General features: G+C 40.7%; 1 protein-coding gene across 1 annotated transcript in view; it reads right to left on the minus strand.

Annotated features, from left to right (window-relative positions):
* Positions 1 to 18,363, minus strand: part of smap1 (small ArfGAP 1) — a 311,358-nt gene that overhangs the window by 227,536 nt on the left and 65,459 nt on the right. The window contains exon 4 of the mRNA XM_067984029.1: positions 7,721 to 7,796. Within this exon, the coding sequence (XP_067840130.1) occupies positions 7,721 to 7,796 (76 nt within the window). The remainder of the gene's footprint in view (positions 1 to 7,720; positions 7,797 to 18,363) is intronic.

The raw sequence follows: 18,363 nt of genomic DNA on the forward strand, positions 1-18,363 counted from the left end.
ATAATGGCTCAGATGATCAGAAGGAACGGTCAACAAACCCACAGGTGTGGGGAAGTCATAACTTTAAATCGACATCACTCGAATAGATTGAACAAATCAACAGCTACAGAAAACTTTAATCTGTCCCTTCTTGATCGGAGCTTGTTTGATGTAGACATGAAAGCAGATATGAAGTATAAAGAAGACATGATATCTAAGCTAAGGGGTGCACCCGTAATCAAGGGATTCTGAAGAGGAGACATCAGGGGACGTCTAGAAAACACGAACACTGTAAAGAAGGAACGGAAGACGACGCCTCAGGCCAGCTCCTAAGACTGAGGATCTGATCATCCTGGAGGTCTCGAGAGCCACTCTGCAAGTTAAGGTTGTATTACTGTCGTTTGTTTCATGCATAACCAGTGTCAGCTTCGTTAATAAAGTTAATCTTGAATTGACAAACGTAAGTACATTTATCTCTCCGTAATTGGTGGTCCCTACAGATCGAACATAGGAACAGGAGTAGGCCATTTAGCCCCACGTGCCTGCTCCGCCATTTGATAAGATCATGGCTGATCTGTGATCCAACTGCATATACCTGCCATTGACCCAAATCCCTTAACACCTTTGGTTGCTAAAAAGCTATCTATCTCACATTTAAATTTAGCAATTGAGCTAGTATCAATTGCCATTTGCAGAAGAGAGTTCCAAACTTCTACCACCCTTTGTGTGTAGAAATGTTTTCTAATCTCACTCCTGAAAAGGTCTGGCTCTAATTTTTAGACTGTGCCCCTTACTCCTAGAATCCCCAACCAGCGGAAATAGTTTCTCTCGATCCACCCTATCTGTTCCCCTTAATATCTTATAAATTTCGGTAATCTCTCCTCGTAACTTAACCTTTGAAGTCCGGGTATCATTCTAGTAAACCTACACTGCACTCCCTCCAAGGCCAATATGTCCTTCCGAAGGTGCGGTGCCCAGAGCTGCTCTCAGTACTCCAGGTGCGGTCTAACCAGGGTTTTGTATAGCTACAGCATAACTTCTCCCCCTTGTACTCTAGTCCTCTAGATATAAAGGCCAGCATTCCATTTGCCTTATTGATTATTTTCTGTACCTGTTCATGACACTTCAAATATCTATGTACCTGAACCCCTAAGTCCTTTTGGACATCCACTGTTTTTAAACTTTTTACCATTTAGAAAGTACCCTATCCTTTTTTGATCCAAAGTGGATGGCCTCACATTTGTCTACATTGGGCAAAACTGTGGCAAATGGAATTCATTCACCTAATCTATCAATATCGCTTTGTAATTTTATGTTTTCATCTACACTGCTTACAATGCCACCAATCTTTGTGTCATCGGCAAACTCAGATGAGATTTTCTATGCCTTCATCTAAGTCATCAATAAATATTGTGAATAATTGAGGCCCCAAGACAGATCCCTGCGGGACTCCACAAATCACATCCTGCCAATGTGAGTTCTTACCCATTATCCCTACTCTCTGTCGCCTTTCACTCAGCCAACTTCCTAACCAAGTCCGTACTTTTCCCTCAATTCCATGGGCTTCTATCTTAACTAACAGTCTCTTATGTGGGACCTTGTCAAATGCCTTCTGGAAGTCCATATAAATAACATCCATTGACATTCCCCGTCTACTACTTTAGCCACCTCTTCAAAAAATTCAATCAGGTTTGTCAGGCACGACCTACCTTTCACAAATACATGCTGGCTCTCTCTGAGTGAATACCTCGAGAATTTTCAGTTAGTCACCCTATCCTTAATTATAGACTCCAGCATTTTCCCCACAACAGATGTTAGGCTAACTGGTCTATAATTCCCCGGTTTCCCTCTCTATCCTTTCTTAAAAAGCGGAGTGACATGTGCAATTTTCCCATCTAGGAGGGACAGTTCCTGAATCTAGAGAACTTTGAAAGATTATAGTTAGGGCATCCGCAATGTGCTCACCTACTTCCTTTAAAACCCTGGGATGGAAACCATCTGGTCCTGGGGATTTGTCACTCTTTAGTGCTATTATTTTCTTCATTACTGTTGCTTTACTTATGTTAATTTTATGGATTCCCTGTCCCCGATTCAGTATTAGTTTTCTTGGGATTTCCGGCATGCTATCCTCTCTTTCTACTGTAAATACTGACGCAAAGTAATTGTTCAACATGTCCACCATTTCAACATTGTCAATGACAATATCCCCACTTTCAGTTTTTAAGGGGCCAACACTGCTCCTGACCACCCTCTTTCCTAATATAACTATAAAAGTTCTTCGTATTGGTTTTGATATCCCTTGCAAGTTTCTTTTCATACTCTCTTTTTGTAGCTCTTACTATCTGTTTTGTGACCCTTTGTTGATCTTTGTATCTTTCCCATTCGCCAGGATCTGTGCCATTTTTTGCCTTTTTGTATGCCCTTTCTTTATGTCTTATACTGTCCCTTACCTCTTTACTTGACCAAAAAAACAGCCACGGACAACTAGAGTTCTTGCCCCTCGGGGGTATAAACCGATTCTGTATCACGTTAAATGTTTCTTTAAACATTTCCCACTGATCATCAGTCGTTTTACCCATTAACAGATTTGCCCAGTTTACTGTGGACAGTCTCTGTCTCATCCCATTGAAGTCGGCCTTACCCAAGTCTAGAATCTTAGCAGCTGACTCACTTTTTTCCCCTTTCAAACACTACCTTGAACTCGATCATGTTATGATCGCTATTGGATAGATGTTCGCGTACAGTTAAGTCGTTAACTAAATCTGGTTCATTACTCATTACTAAATCTAGTATGGCTTGCCCTCTTATTGCCTCTAGGACGTACTGCTGTAGAAAACTATCCCGACACAAGAAATTCCTTACCTTTCTGACAGTTGCTAGTCTGCTTTTCCCAATCTATGTGAAGGTTAAAGTCCCCCATTAAGACCACTATGGCTTTGTTACACGCTTGTCTAATCTCTGCATTTACACAATCTAGCACTTCAGAGCTGCTGCCAGGGGTCCTATACACAACTCCCACTATAGTCGTAGATCCTTTCCTATTTCTCAATTCAACCCATAAGGTCTCTGTTGGCTGCTTACCTCTCGTTATATCCTCCTTTATCATTGAAGTGATTTCATCTCTAATTACTAAGGCTTCTCCTCCCCCTCTTCCATTTTCCCTATCTCTCCTGTAGACCTTATAACCAGGTATATTTAGTTCCCAATCCTGACATCCTGCAGCCATGTCTCAGTAATAGCTATCATGTCATACCCTCCAATTTGAATTTGAACCTGTAGTTCATTTAATTTATTCCTTATACTCCGAACTTAAGGAACGGATAGAAATAATGTTTTCGCTTACAGAACTCATTCCTCTCCTAGCTATCTCTAACAATTATTCCATACCCATCTGTAGTGCACCTACAATCTCACTTCCATCATTTATAAAAACTGATGCAAAATGTTAACTCTCTCTGGTATTAGAACCCCTCTTATCCCGGAACATTCCTACCCTCCTTAGCGTTACTTTTTATATGCTTCCCTTTTAGCCCTTTATAAACCTCCCTACCACACTTTCTATATTCATTATTTTCTTTTGCACCATTAGCCCTACTTTTATCATATACCTCCGTTTTAAGTTTGTTTAGAATTAATCTATTTATCCACAGAACTCCATTCTTTGACGCACCCCATTTGGTCTGTAATGCACATCAAGAATTGTACCATTTTCCTGTTCATTTCTTAATTCTATCTTCATGCAATCCCCCAGAGCATCCTTGCATTCCAGTTGTGATGGAATCCTTCACAAACACTGTGACTTGACTTACCCCTTTCGTCCTCATCTTTCCTTTTTATTTGTTCATGGGATATGAACAACGCTGGCAAGGCCAGCATTTATTGCCCATCTCTAATTGCCCTGGAGAAGGTGGTGGTGAGCCACCTTCTTGAACCGCTGCAGTCCTTACGGTGAAGGTACTCCCACAGTGCAGTTAGGTAGGGAGTTCCAGGATTTTGACTCAGTGACAATGAAGGAACGGCGATATATTTCCAATTTAGGATGGTGAGACACTTGGAGGGTAACGTGCAGGTGGTGGTGTTCCCATGTGCCTGCTGCCTTTGTCCTTCTAGGTGGTGAAGGTCGCAGATTTTGGAGGTACTGTCGAAGAAGCCTTGGTGAGTTGCTGCAGTGTATCTTGTAGATGGTACACACTGCAGCCATGGTGGAGGGAGTAACTGTTTAAGGTGATGGATGGGGTGCCAATCAAGCAGACTGCTTTGTCCTGGATGGTGTCGAGCTTCGAGTGTTGTTGGAGCTGCACTCATCCAGGCAAGTGGAGTGTATTCCATCACACTCCTGTGCCTTGTAGATGATGGAAAGGCTTTGGGGAGTAAGGAGGTGAGTCACTCACTGCAAAATACACTGCTCTTGTAGCCACAGTATTTATATGGCTGGTCCAGTTAAGTTTCTGGTCAATGGTAAACCCCAGGATGTTGTTGATGGGGGATTCGGCGATGGTAATGCCGTTGAATGTCAAGGGGAGGTGGTTAGACTCTTGTTGGAGATGGTCATTGCCTGGCACTTAAGTGGCAAGTAACATTCACGCCACACATCAGCTCAAGCCTGGATGTTGGCCAGGTCTTGCTGTACGCGAGCATGGACTGCTTCATTATCTGAGGGGTTGCAAATGGAACTGAACACTGTGCAATTATCAGCGAACATTCCCATTTCTGACCTTATGATGGAGGGTAGGTCATTGATGAAGCAGCTGAAGATGGCTGGGCCTAGGACACTGCCCTGAGGAACTCCTGCAGTGATGACCTGGGGCTGAGATGATTGGCCTCCAACAGCCACTGCCATCTTCCTTTGTGTTAGGTGCAATTCCAGCCACTGGAGAGTTTCCCCCCCGATTCCCACTGACTTCAATTTTACTGGGGCTCCTTGATACCTCACTGTCAAATGCTGCCTTGATGTCAAGGGCAGTCACTCTCACCTCACCAATTCAGCTCTTTTGTCCATGTTTGGACCAAGGCTGTAATGAGGTCTGGAGCAGAGTGGTCCTGGCAGAACCCAAACTGAGCATCAGTGAGCAGGTTATTGGCGAGTAAGTGCCATTTGATAGCACTGTTGACGACACCTTCTATCACTTTGCTGATGATTGAGAGTAGAACGGTGGGGTGGTAATTGGCTGGATTCGATTTGTCCTAATTTTTGTGGACAGGACATGTCTGGGCAATTTTCCACTTTGTCAGGTAGATGCCAGGTGTAGATGTTGTAGCTGTACTGGACAGCTTGGCTAGAGGTGCGGCTAGTTGAAAATGATATGACCAATAATGATCAAATATTATTTGAGGAGAAAGAGAAAACCAAACTTTGAGGTTGTCAGATAAAAATACTGTTGTAGAAAGGGAAAAAAAAGTAACTAAATTGAAGTCAGTGTCACATTTTGGCAACAAGCAATTTATTCAACAGTTGTCAGCGATCATGAATATGCTGTTGCATTCTGCAGTTTTCAAAGCTTTTGGCATATGTTGGTGCAAACATCCTGATTCCACTGTGGACACACTTCATTTTGGAGGCAGACAATATATTGCATAGGTAATTGCTGAAGGCATAACGTACAACCACAGCCCAATTTGGGGACATATTCTCAGTACTGCGAGCGAAACTCCAGCGTGTTCCTCAGCCATCTTTGTATGCTATTGTTTTTGCTTCAGGAATTATATGATTAACCAATGGCATTACTATACAATCTAAAAGGGCATATCTTTGCTTTTGTCTTCTTGTTGGACATATCAGTGGGCTAACAGCATCAACTGTTTTTTACCATGATTTTCATATACTTATCATAATAAGGACAGTCCTGCCTGTTATTTTCCTGGACTCTCAACTGATGCTATTCAGTGCAACCCAGCACCAATGCCTTAAACGCCCAAGAAACTTGGAAAGAAAAAACACCCTGGACTGGAGGGTTTTGAAAATATATTGACACATTAAGATCTATCTAGTCTAGCTAGGAAAAAATGAATACTTATCCCAATTTTGGCAATGAGGCATCCAATACAAGCAACAACCTTCAACTGAAGAAAACAAACAGGGAGCATAGTGCAGTTGCTGGGGTTTCATACAGCATAGATGCAGGCCACCATATGATACCCTCCATCTGCAACATCACAATGGCATCTTTATGCCACTGCACAATGGCGAAGGTAATTTTAACTTTTGGCCATTGACTTTAAATGGAAGGAAAATAGGTTGGGGTGTACAATGTGCGGCCATTCCGATTTTGCCCATTTTATACAATCTTCAAAAGTCAAAATTATGCCCTAGAATGTTTCCCAGAACCAATCAAGCTAGACTACTTACTACAACTTGCATTTATATACTGTTTCTAGCATAGAAAAGTGTCCCACAGGTGTTTCACTCCTGTGCTACACTGTCAGAAGTGCTGTCTTTTGGATTGAGATGTTAAACAGAGGCCCCATCTGCCCTGTTAGGTGGATGTAAAATACTTTTACTGGCCAATACTTATCCCTCAACCTACATCACTAAACAAAAATCTGATCATTACCACATTGCTGTGTGCAAATTGGCTGGTGTGTTACATTACAGTGACTACATTTAAGTACATCATTGGCTGTAAATTGCTTTGAGACATCCTACGGTTGTAAAAGGCACTATATAAATGCAAGTTCTTTCTTTTTTTTCCCCCATAGAAGCATAAGGAAAAAATGGGTCCCTGGCCAAAGGAGAGGTGATCAAACACGACCAAAGGTAGGTTTTTAAGCAGGGTCTTAAAGAAAGTGAGGGAGGTGGAGAGGCAGAGGGGTTTAAGGAGGGGATTCCAGAGTGTGGGCCCTAGATAGCTGAAGGCATGATCGCCAATGGTAAGGCATGCACAAGATACTTCAGTCAGAGTTACGGTGAGTTTGGCGGAGGGCAGGAGTTTTAAGAGGTGAATAAAACTCGAAAGGGACAAGGACATGGAGGAAATTAAACAAAGATGAGAATTTTAAAATTGGAGATGTTGGGGATCAGGAGTAAATGTAGATCAGTGAAGGGTGAGGAGCAAGCAGCATAGGATATGTGCAGAGTTTTGGATCAGTTGAAGTTTTCAGACAGTAGAACTCAGTCCAAGAAACAAATCAGCATCAGGGGTTGAGGGATATTGGGTGAAGTGGGAAGATACCAAAAGGGCTTGGTGCTAGTTTCTGAACTAAATGGCCTTCCTTAACTAACAAATGCCATTTCTATTTGCGAGGTTTTATTTTCTGGGGGGGGGGGGGGGGGGGAAGGAATGAAGCTGCTGATGTGAACTGCAAATTCACATTTGTTACAATGTGCAGCTGAATCGCACCACAAGTTGATGGGGAGGTGCAATTCAGCTCCAAACAACCTAGCTACATTAATCATGTTCAGTTGAAAAAGCACATTCAACCTCCAAGTTCCTGAATGCGAGAGTTGTCTGGCTCTGTGAATAGAAGATTTGGATCAGGCAGTTATAAAACGATCTGATGTACATGCCCTGCAACTTCTGCGTACTGGCAAAACAACATGTATTGGGCTGGTAAATGTAATACCATCGGAGCGTAAATCTCAACATAAACACTGGGAGTTCACATTCAATTTGAATCACCCTGATGCAAAACGACTGCAATCTCTACAGAGCCTGCAGTAAAAACAAATTTTTAATGTTAGTGAAGAACTTTTCAGGTCTTAAGAAAATAGTCTCACCAGGATAAGTTATGCAGCAGTACTTACTGTGACTCCACTGTTTACATTTTTATCCACATACTTCTTTTTTTCGTACTTGTCTCTGATGAAAAATTCTACAGCTCTGATGAATATTCAATCAAGGAAAATGTTAGTTTTTTTCAAAAAAACACATTTAACTTCCTGTGCTACAATCTGCATTTATCCAAAGATGTGGAGCTACAACAGTAGAAAAGATTCCTGAATAAATATGGAATCAAATTGAAAATACTAATGCTCCATTTCATAAGTGTTTTAAATCAAACTTCAAAAACATAATTCTCCTGTACTTAATAAAATTCTGTTAAGTAATGATTAACTGTGAAGGAAAGTCTAAGGGGAGTACTTTCTATTCAAATTACTCCCCAGTCTCTGGGAAAATTGTAAAAAAAAATTGCACCACTTTTTAAAAAACCTTTAAAAATGTTGTCCAACAGAATTTCCATTTTGTGTTTCCAGCCATCCAGAACCAGCAATATTACTAACCAGATGGTTTCCCAGTGTCCTGATTAGCTCATTCATTTTAAATGGTCACAACTTTGGAGTAGAGTGGATGCTGATCAGGAACCATTTAACCCCAGAAAAATGTGTGCATTGCAATTTATGCATGAGCTATTCAATCATTTATGATTGGCAGAGACCAAATTGGTCTGTGTATTGGATTTCTAGAAGTCTAGCAAGTGCTCACCATCTTCAAGCAGCATGGAGTGTTTTCCTAGACCCAAATACTTCAGATGAACAACAGGAGACTATTTTGACCTACACAGTTTGGCAGAATCCAGTCAGCTCAAGAAAAGCCAACTCTGCTTTGTACTGCACCCACACTACCCCTCAATCATTGCACAGATTAAACAAATTTTGACAAAGGATCCAGGCTCAAAACATTAACTCATCACTTCTCTCCACAGATGCTGCCTGACCTGCTGAGTGTGTCTAGCATTATGTTTTATTTTTCATTTTCCAGCATCTAAGTAAATGTCTACATCTGGACCCATTCCACTGTTTACAGAGGCTCCCAAAATGGCCTAGATTGAAAAACTCAATGCAAACTGGTCAAATTTGCAACCAGTGAAACTAGGAGCAGTCAAGTCTGAAGTAGCAACCAAGGACTTATAAAATAAGCTAGATAATGCAAGTGGTCAGACCACTATCAAGTGAAATTCAAAATGAACAAAAGTATTACACAGAATGAAAAAAAGGATATTAAGTATATCATAAGTGGTATAATAGCTGGTGGTAAAATTGAAAGATGAAGGGATCCTAGTAGACTCAGTGCTTTAACATTCCTGGTCGCTGTGAAGCAGTAAATGGAATGTTGAACTATACAGCCAAATCAGTAAACTACAAGTCAGAGGATGCCATGTTCAAACAGCTCCACACTTCCACCAGACAATTTTTGATCAGATATAGGGGAGACAGTCAAGCCCTACAGACAGTGTAATGCTGCCATGAGACTGATCCCCATAAGACTAGAGAAACTTGAGCCCTTCAGTCATGAAACAAGTCAACCAAGGCACCCCTCAAATGTACACACAGGATGATAGTTTAGAAAAAGTTAAATTTAAAATTACATTAAATTAAACTGCGATTTTAGGACAAGGTGCCATACCTTCAAACTAGCTAAAGACAAATTTAGTTCTGATGAGAGAAAAGTCTTTACATCACATGTTGATTTGCATTTTGAGTTGAGTGCAAAAGACTTGGATGCTGTGATGGAGGACACCAATTCCCCCCACCCCACAGATATCTCCATCTTAACAGGCAATGATTCCCTTAGATCTGGCACAGACCAAATTAACCTGCAGGCTTTTTGCTACTAGACACTGCATCCCTGTTGTGCAGCACCAGGTAATATCCCTTTCCTTCACTATGTTGAGATGATCAATATGCAAGAACAGCCAAAAGATTCACAACCCACTGTGGCCTGACTCCAAAAACCACATCTGTTTCCTTTTCTCTGTTGATCCTGCAAATTTGTAACATTCTTAAAGACATCTTAAATTTACATAGTTGTATTACATAGTATTTACAGCACAAACAGGCCATTTGGCCCAACACATATATGCCAGTGTTTGTGTTCCACATGAGCCTCCTCCCACCTTACTTCATCTCATCTAATCAACATATCCTTCTATTCCTTTCTCCCTCATGTACTTATCTAGCTTCCTCTTAAATGCATCTATACTATTCATTTTAACTACTCCATGTGGGAGCAAATTCCACATTCTAACCACTCTCTGGGTAGAGGTTTCTCCTGAATTCCTTATTGGATTTATTGGTGACTATCTTATATTTATGACTTTGTTTTGGACTCCCTTACATGTAGAAACATCATCTCTACGTCTACCCCATCAAACCCCTTCTTAATTTTAATAACCTCTATCAGGTCACCCCTGAGCCTTCTCCTTTCTAAAGAGCCCCAACTTGTTCAATCTTTCCTGATAGTTCTAATACCATCCATGTAAATATTTTTGCACCTTCTCTAGTGCCTCTGTATCCTTTTTGTAATATGGAGACCAGAACTGTGCACAGTACTCCAAATGTGTTCTAACCAAGGTTCTATACAAGTTTAACATAACTTCTGCACTTCTGAACTCTATTCCTCTAGAATTGAACCCCAATGCTTTGTCTGTATTTTATGGCTTTGTTAACCTGCATTGCTAATTTTAATGATGTGGGTCTTTGTACCTCTAGATCCCTTCGCTCCTCCACCTCATTTAGACTCTTCCAAGAGTAGGTGGATTCCTTATTCCCCCTACCAAAAATGCACCACTTATTTATACTGAAATTTATTTGACATTTACACTTCTATTCTGCAAGTTTGTTAGCATCATCTTGTATTCTGTCACAGTCTTCATCAGTATTAACCAAAGCCCCCAAAAAAGTCACTTTTGTCATCGCCAGTCATCCCACCCTCATCTATTCCAGAATTGAAACCAAAATGTGAGGGTAGCGAGCTCAAATCTCACACCAAACAGCAACATTCCTATAAAACTTTTTCCCAGTTAGCGATGATACAGATGCAGAATCTTGTGTCTTGGAAAAAACATAAAAGCTGCCTAAAGATGGCCATCAGTTTCATGAAGAGTCAGACATACTTTTGGTGTTCTTGCCTGATCAGAAGCTATGGTCAATTTGGAGTCATATCAGACATTTAGAATGACTTCTGTTGTAGCCAGAGCAAATGACAACAGAAAACCAAGAAACTGTTAAGACCTTACATTCCAGCATTATAAATACCCCAGTTGCCTAACTATTGAGTGGGAACCTCTGATCTTCAGAGGAAACCTGTCCTTTAGAGGCCCAGAGGATTATAGTAAAGGTACAAGTTTTTCCCTGTGTTTCCTGATCTAACTGCCTGTTTCCACACTAAGGCATTAGAACAGCGGTGTCATTTATCCATCTAACATTCCAGAGATTCTATTCAAAAGTTACTGAAATTGACTTAAAGATTCTGCATGCTTTAATTTACATAGCGAGTCAAGTATTATACTGCTAATTTCTTGTATTATTAATCCTGCATAAGATTGAAAGTTTGAGTTCAGAGAAGACAGGTTTGTTTACAGTAAGTACCTTCTTGCTTAGCCTTAAAACGTGTTCAGATTTTGGGGAGAAAACTTGAATTGCAACACCAGGTTGCATCTCGATCAGAAGTTGGAGTAGAAATTGTAAGATAAATTAAGAAGAGTCAAAGTAGTTTGCGGTTATGTTCAATATCAGCTCATTTAACCAAACTAATCACCTGATTTTGAGCTCTTGTGGCTACAAATCTCACCTCCCTACATTCATTTGCTGTTCTACTGCTTTCCAAACTGACTACTCAACTTTTTGTGAAGCAAGATTGAAACTATCAACTCTAATTTCCCTCTGCTGAAACTACAAATCCTGGAGATTTCAGCATCAACAACTCTACTACACCTGCCTCTACCAGTAGAGCCCAACAGTGGGGAAACAGACAGTGCATAAATTAGGACTGGAGGTGAGGAAAAGGTGTTGGAAATTAGCTGAAAACAACTCTGCTTCTCTCTGGGTCAGCAATAATATCCTTTGCCATCTTGAATGACCTTGAGCAATTTGATCAGCCTACCCAAATTGCTGATTAATCTAGTAATTCAGCTAATCTCAGACACCTTCTCCACCAATACTAACTTCTACACTGAGTCTCTCCACTATTGCACTCTTCTGATAAAGGCAGAGGTAGCATGGTGATTAAAACATTCTGCGACAAATTGCACACTAAAGCAATCATTTGATAAGTCAGTGAAGTAGGACCATCATCTTTGTGAAGTCTTTACTTTCTTTCCTCGCTCTAAAAACTGTTCATACTCTTCTGATCATTTTGTGCCAGTGAAGAAATTGATGTTATTCTAGTTGGCATGGAAAGATTAATACCTCACTCCCTCCCCTTCTATTGAAAGTGGTACTGTATTTTGGTTCAAACATACTTGCTTTTCTGCTGTGCGTGTAAATATTCTGCCTATCACAGCTGGCACCTTGGTCAATCCCGAGCCAACTTTATATCCGTTTGCATTCCACTATTAGAATTGCCAAATTCAACTTTATTGAAAAGCAAGTCAACTGCAGTGCTCCGGCAGCTGCTTCCCTGGTCCCTCGCCAAATCTGTCTCCCTTAATTTCCCTAAATCCTCCTGTCTATTCTCCTGTCAGGTCGTCTAAAACAGAAAGCAGACCTTTTTTGCACCCTTTTCTCATCCAACTCTAACCGAAATGAACTTGCTAACAGACTCTCTTCCATTGTTCCATTCTGCTCCATGATCATCCGACATTAACTTTCATCTCCACCAGGTTCATTATTCTTATCGTTCTCAGGATACATGCCTCCAAACTTACTTTTATCCTTTCCTGTCTTGAAATTTTCTTACTGGCCACCTTTCTTTCTTGGAAATGTATTAATGTTCTCCTTATCCCAAGAGAGAAACTATCTTCCCCTCCCTCCCCCCACAACTCCATCCCAAGTACTGCCCTTACATCAGTACCTTCTAAAGGAATGGAAACTAAATGGATAATCTAGCTTACTTCATGGTTACAACTATTCACATTCAAGTGGTGATTTTGTTCCCTACATTATGCACCTCAAAGTCTGCTCTTGCATCTTTTAATGAATCATTTGGCTCCATTTACATCACCTCCAAAGCTGAAAGGATCTTGCTGTGTATTTCTAAACCAATTATATGGCCTTCCAAAGTTATGCTCCAGGGTGACTAGTTTCCACTAAAATCACCATGTTGTAATTGATAGCTCAGTCCTCATTCATTTACCATTAATTGAGGTTCCTATGCAAAAGGTGTTCGGACCATCTCAATCCAGCCCCCAGCAAGTACAGGTCCACTGCACAAAACTGCACAAATGCAGCATGCAATTGAAAAGACTACAGGTTGGCTGTTGCGAAAAATGGCACATTGGCACAGTGGAGATGCTCGAAGTTGAGGTTGAGGCACAATTTTCAGACAAAATATAGGGATATTTAACCAGGGAGTGTTTGATGCTAATACTAGCTGCCCAAAACAAAGTGGAGATGAGAGTTTCTATTTGAGGTCACTGTCCCTCCCATTAAACAAGTTACGGCCCTCACCATCATTCACAACCTTCTGTTTCTTCGTTGGATGATTCCACTCACTTAACACTAGGAACTGGATTGAGATTGCCCAAACTCATTTCACAAGAGTCCATAGATTTAAAGTCAATGTCTAACCAACTGCACCCAAGGGCTGGGGAGAGAGGTGAAGATTATAGTTGAGCCCAACTTTACACATACACATCCCAGTGGGAGTCACGAATAAAGATCAGGAACACAAATCTTGACTTATTTCCGCCCCCCCCCCCCCCACCGCCTAACCAAATAATCAATACAACATTACCAAATTATTGGGTGTCTGCTCCACATATCTACTTGCATTACAAGGAAAATTTTTAAAACCTTCAATTCTCTAGGTTCAGAAACTGGTTAAGTTAGTAATTGTTCACTGTCATTAAGTTAAATACTTAATGTATTTGCCTATATCGCTTACTCTGATATAGGCAAAAATCTGAACCATATCTCCTTTCAATATTTGTTTCACCAAACAAGTCAAGTTTAGGTCAATGAGTCTCTCCATATATTAAAGCTTCTCGTCAACCTCTTCTGAACCTCCCTGAATGCCTTATTGAAGGTAAATTGCCCAAAATAGCATACAATATTCTAAATGTGCCTTCAAGTGATCTGAACAAGGCTACAATAACTCATTTTTAAAACTTAAAGATGTTTTATATGTATACTAGTATTTGATTAGTTTTAATTGCTTCACATTGATCAGAAGCTTTCAGTATAGAGTCAATAATCACACCCAAATCCTCTCTTTTCTCACTGACCTAATCTGAAATAGGACCAATGCTTTCTGTTCTTAGAATCCATTCTACCCAGTACTGGAACATAGGAATTAGCTTGACAAATAATCAACTAAAAATGCCATAAAGAGCCCTTCGGCCAAGACAACATAAGTAGGTCTTGTTTAAATAAGATACATAAGCAGGTCTTGTTTAAATAAGATACATAAGCAGGTCTTGTTTAAATAAGATACATAAGCAGGTCTTGTTTAAATAAGATACATAAGCAGGTCTTGTTTAAATAAGATACATAAGCAATGAGTGGTTTAGATTTCAAGATGGACAACAATTGATGAAAGGAAATCACTGGGAGATCCAACAGCATACACCTTTAAACCACAACATGTCAATTCAGCACTGGACATCCTTATATGGCACTGGCCCAAATAAATTATTGAAAATGGTGATATTAAGATCTATGTATCAATCAGCAACGATGCCCATTTTTGAAAGCACTCCAACCAGAAAACAGGTTCTTAAATTATTTTCAAAAATAGGACTGGAAAAATAAATTGGTTACAAATCGTAAGGAGTTTTTTTATCCTGGTTCATCAACATTCATTCCTAAGTCTGAAGTAAATATCAGTAAGTGGCCCATTTCTTCTTTGCTATATCCGCAATTGGATTTCTTCTCCAATGAAAATGGGTGAGCTCCCTGCCAGAGCTGGAACAACTCTTTAAATGAGGATTAGTGACGTAGGAGTGTGAAATGAGTCCTGGTTTGCCTAAGTTTGTTTAATGCAATCAAGATTGGGAAGGAATGGAAAGCAGTGTTGGAGAATAGAATAGCAGTGGCACTGAAGGGGGAAAAAAAAGAGATTAAATGAGATAGTAGAAAGAATTAAGGAAGAACGCACATTTGCAAGGTAATGGGATATTTACTTGTGCAATACAACAACTTGCATTTAAGTAGCACCTCTGACATAGTAAGACGTCCCAAGGCGCTTCATAGGAGCGCCGTCAAACAAAATTTGACACCGAGCCACCGATATTAGGACAGGTGACCAAAAGCTGGGTCAAAAAAGGGTAGATTTTAAGGAGCGTCTTAAAAGGAGGTAGAGAGACGGAGGTGTTTAGAGAGGGAATTCCAGAGCTTAGGGCCTAGGCAGCTGGAGGCCCGGCCATCAGTGGTGGAGCGATTAAAATCGGGGATGCGCAAGAGGCAAGAATTGGAGGAGAGCAGGGATCGGGGAGGGTTGTAGGGCTGGAGGAGGTTAGAGATAGGACGAGGCGAGGCTATGGAGGGATTTAAAAACAAGGATGAGAATTATTTTTTTTTTTAAAAAGAGAGGCATTCCCAGACCAGGAGTGAGGAGTGAACAGAACTTGGTGTGAGTTAGGGTACGGGCAGCAGGATTTTGGATGAGCTCAAGTTTATGGAGGGACAGTTCTTCTTTAGGATAACATGCAATGATTTGTTTGGCTACAAGTAAAGGTTGGAGATACTGAGATGAGGGAGATGAGTTTCTTTGAGAAGCCAAAGATATGCTGGTGTTGGTTGTATATAAACAAATTAACATACTTGGGGGTCCCAACCCTTAAGCTCTTAAAAGTGAAAGAACATGAAACAATTCACATTGATATAGTGCCTCTAATGTAGAAAGTATCCCAAGATGTTTTACAAAAGGAGCTGAAAGAAATAAAAAGGAGCAGGTGCCAATCCACAGAGGATCACTTTAGGAGGGGTGACCAAAAGCTTAGTTTGAAAAAAATAATGAATTTTGGGCAGAGGAATTTAGGGAGGGAGTTCCAGAGGAGAGGGGAGAATAAGGCTTGAGGTTGTAGAAAAGTGAGGCCATGGAAAGAACTGAGGATGAGGATTTTAATGTGTTGAGAGACTGGGAGTCAATGCAGATCAGTAAGGACAAGGTGATGGGTGAGCAGAACAGGATACAAGGGGCTGTATTTGGACCAAATATTGTCTATCAAAGGTGGAGGGTGACTAGTGAGAAATCAGTGAGGAGCAAATCAATTAAGTAAAAATCTAGTGGTGACAAAGCCGTGGGTAAGGAAAAATGGATGTAAAATTGTGTTTTGCGGGTTATTGCTAGTACCTGGTAACGAGTTTGAATAGATCTTTGGGCGTACATGAATGGGTAGTCAGATGGTACCAGTCTTTGGGACTTCTTCCTCTGGCTATTTCGGCCTCTGTATTTTGGCTTATTCTCATAAGTGAGAGTGTGTTCTAAACCTAAGCAGTAATGACCCATTATATATTGGTTTAAAGAAAGAATCTGGGATCACATGATTGTTAAAGTTAAAATGCTATACTAAGGGTCTGCAAAAAGTGTAGCTTTAAAAGAATGGGCTTCAAATGGTAACTGGTACACAATGACAAAGATCTATAGGAGAATGGGAAGTAATGTTGGTGAGGATACAATCAAACCTCATTGTGGCCAAGTTAAGAGAGATTAAAAGGACAGACAAATGTGGTTAAACAGGGATGTGAATATTTGCATTAGAGATAAGCAAAAGGCTTTTGAAATGTACAAAAGGAAATTGGATTGAGTCCACTAAGTAAATGAAGACGACAAAAAGCTAGTGAAAAAGGTAAATGAAAAGCCAAGAGAAATATTAAGGTGATATGAAAACATTCCCCAAATATGCCCAAAGTAAACAAAGAATGAAAAACTCTTAAAAAGTTAGGTAATAAGCAAATAATGGAAATGATTATAAAAAGACACGGCATTCTTAAAATAGACCACCCACGAGCCAGAAGTTTGCATACATGAATCTTAAGGGAAATGCGCACTGATTAGTGGTACTTTTACTGACATAATTCAAGAGTGATTCCCAAAGATTGAAAAGTGGCTTAATATGTATTGAAGGGAAATCTGAACTGACAATAATTAGTAAATACTTGGTGGTTGGGGGGGGGGGGGGGGGGGGAGAAAAAAAAAATCACACTTAAAGTCAGCACCAATTCAAAAAAGCTTTGTTTTTTTTGCAACGTCTCTAAGTAGATCAGATAAAGCTGATCATGGTTAGTAATTTCAATTTTGAAAACATTAAAACAAGTAAAAATTCAAAAATGTGAAGTTAATTTAACTTAATTTTAAGATAACACAAATTCTATTAAGATTTTTTTTAAAGTTACATGCGTTGAAGCATTACAGTGGCATGCTAACACAGGCTCACCATGATTTTTCCATACAGAAGTTTCCAATGTTATTCAGTTCATCCAGGGTCGGGGCAGAAGTGGAGGCAAGGTGCTGTACCAGGTACGTGCACATTTGCACAATAGCTACAACCGAAGCCAGGACAAGTTAGTTTACTTACCATCAGTTAGGTAGTTGAGATTACCTTGGGGAGGGATAAAACAGGACTACATGCATGCTAAACCAAAGAAACATGCTATAGCCAGAGCTAAGCGATTCCAAAACCAACAGATCAGATCAAAGCTCTGCAGTCCTGCCACATTCAGTCATGAATGGTGGTGGGCAATTAAACTAACAGAAGTGGGGGGGGCGAATCTGTGAACATCCCCATCCTCAATTATGGCAGAATCCAGCACGTGAGTGCAAAAGACAAGGCTGAAGCGTTTGCAACCATCTTCAGCCAGTAGTGCCGAGTGGATGATCCATCTCGGCCTCCTCCCGATATCCCCACCATCACAGAAGCCAGTCTTCAGCCAATTCAATTCACTCCACGTGACATCAAGAATCGGCTGAGTGCACTGGATACAGCAAAGGCTAGAGGTCCAGACATCATCCCAGCTGTAGTGAAGACTTGTGCTCCAAAACTGTTCCAGTACAGCTACAACACTGGCATCTACCCGACAATGTGTAAAGCTGCCAAGGTATGTGCTGTTCACAAAAAGCAGGACAAATCCAATCTGGCCAATTACCACCCCATCAGTCTACTCTCAATCATCAGCAAAGTGATGGAAGGTGTTGTCAACAGTGCTATCAAGCGGCACTTACTCACCAATAACCTACTCACCGATGTTCAGTTTAGATTCCGCCAGGACCACTCAGCTCCAGACCCGATTACAGCCTTGCCTTGGTCCAAACATGGACAAAAGAGCTGAATTCCAGAGGTGAGGCAAGAGTGACTGCCCTTGACATCAAGGCAGCATTTGACCGAGTGTGGCACCAAGGAGCCCTGGTAAAATTGAAGTCAATGGGAATCAGGGGGAAAACTTTCCAGTGGCTGGAGTCATACCTAGCACAAAGGAAGATGATAGTGGCAGTTGATGGGCAATCATCTCAGCCCCAGGACATTGCTGCAGGAGTTCCTCAGGGCAGTGTCCTAGGCCCAACCATCTTC

Source organism: Heptranchias perlo, chromosome 5 (assembly GCF_035084215.1).
Source record: "Heptranchias perlo isolate sHepPer1 chromosome 5, sHepPer1.hap1, whole genome shotgun sequence".
Classification (NCBI taxonomy): domain Eukaryota; kingdom Metazoa; phylum Chordata; class Chondrichthyes; order Hexanchiformes; family Hexanchidae; genus Heptranchias; species Heptranchias perlo.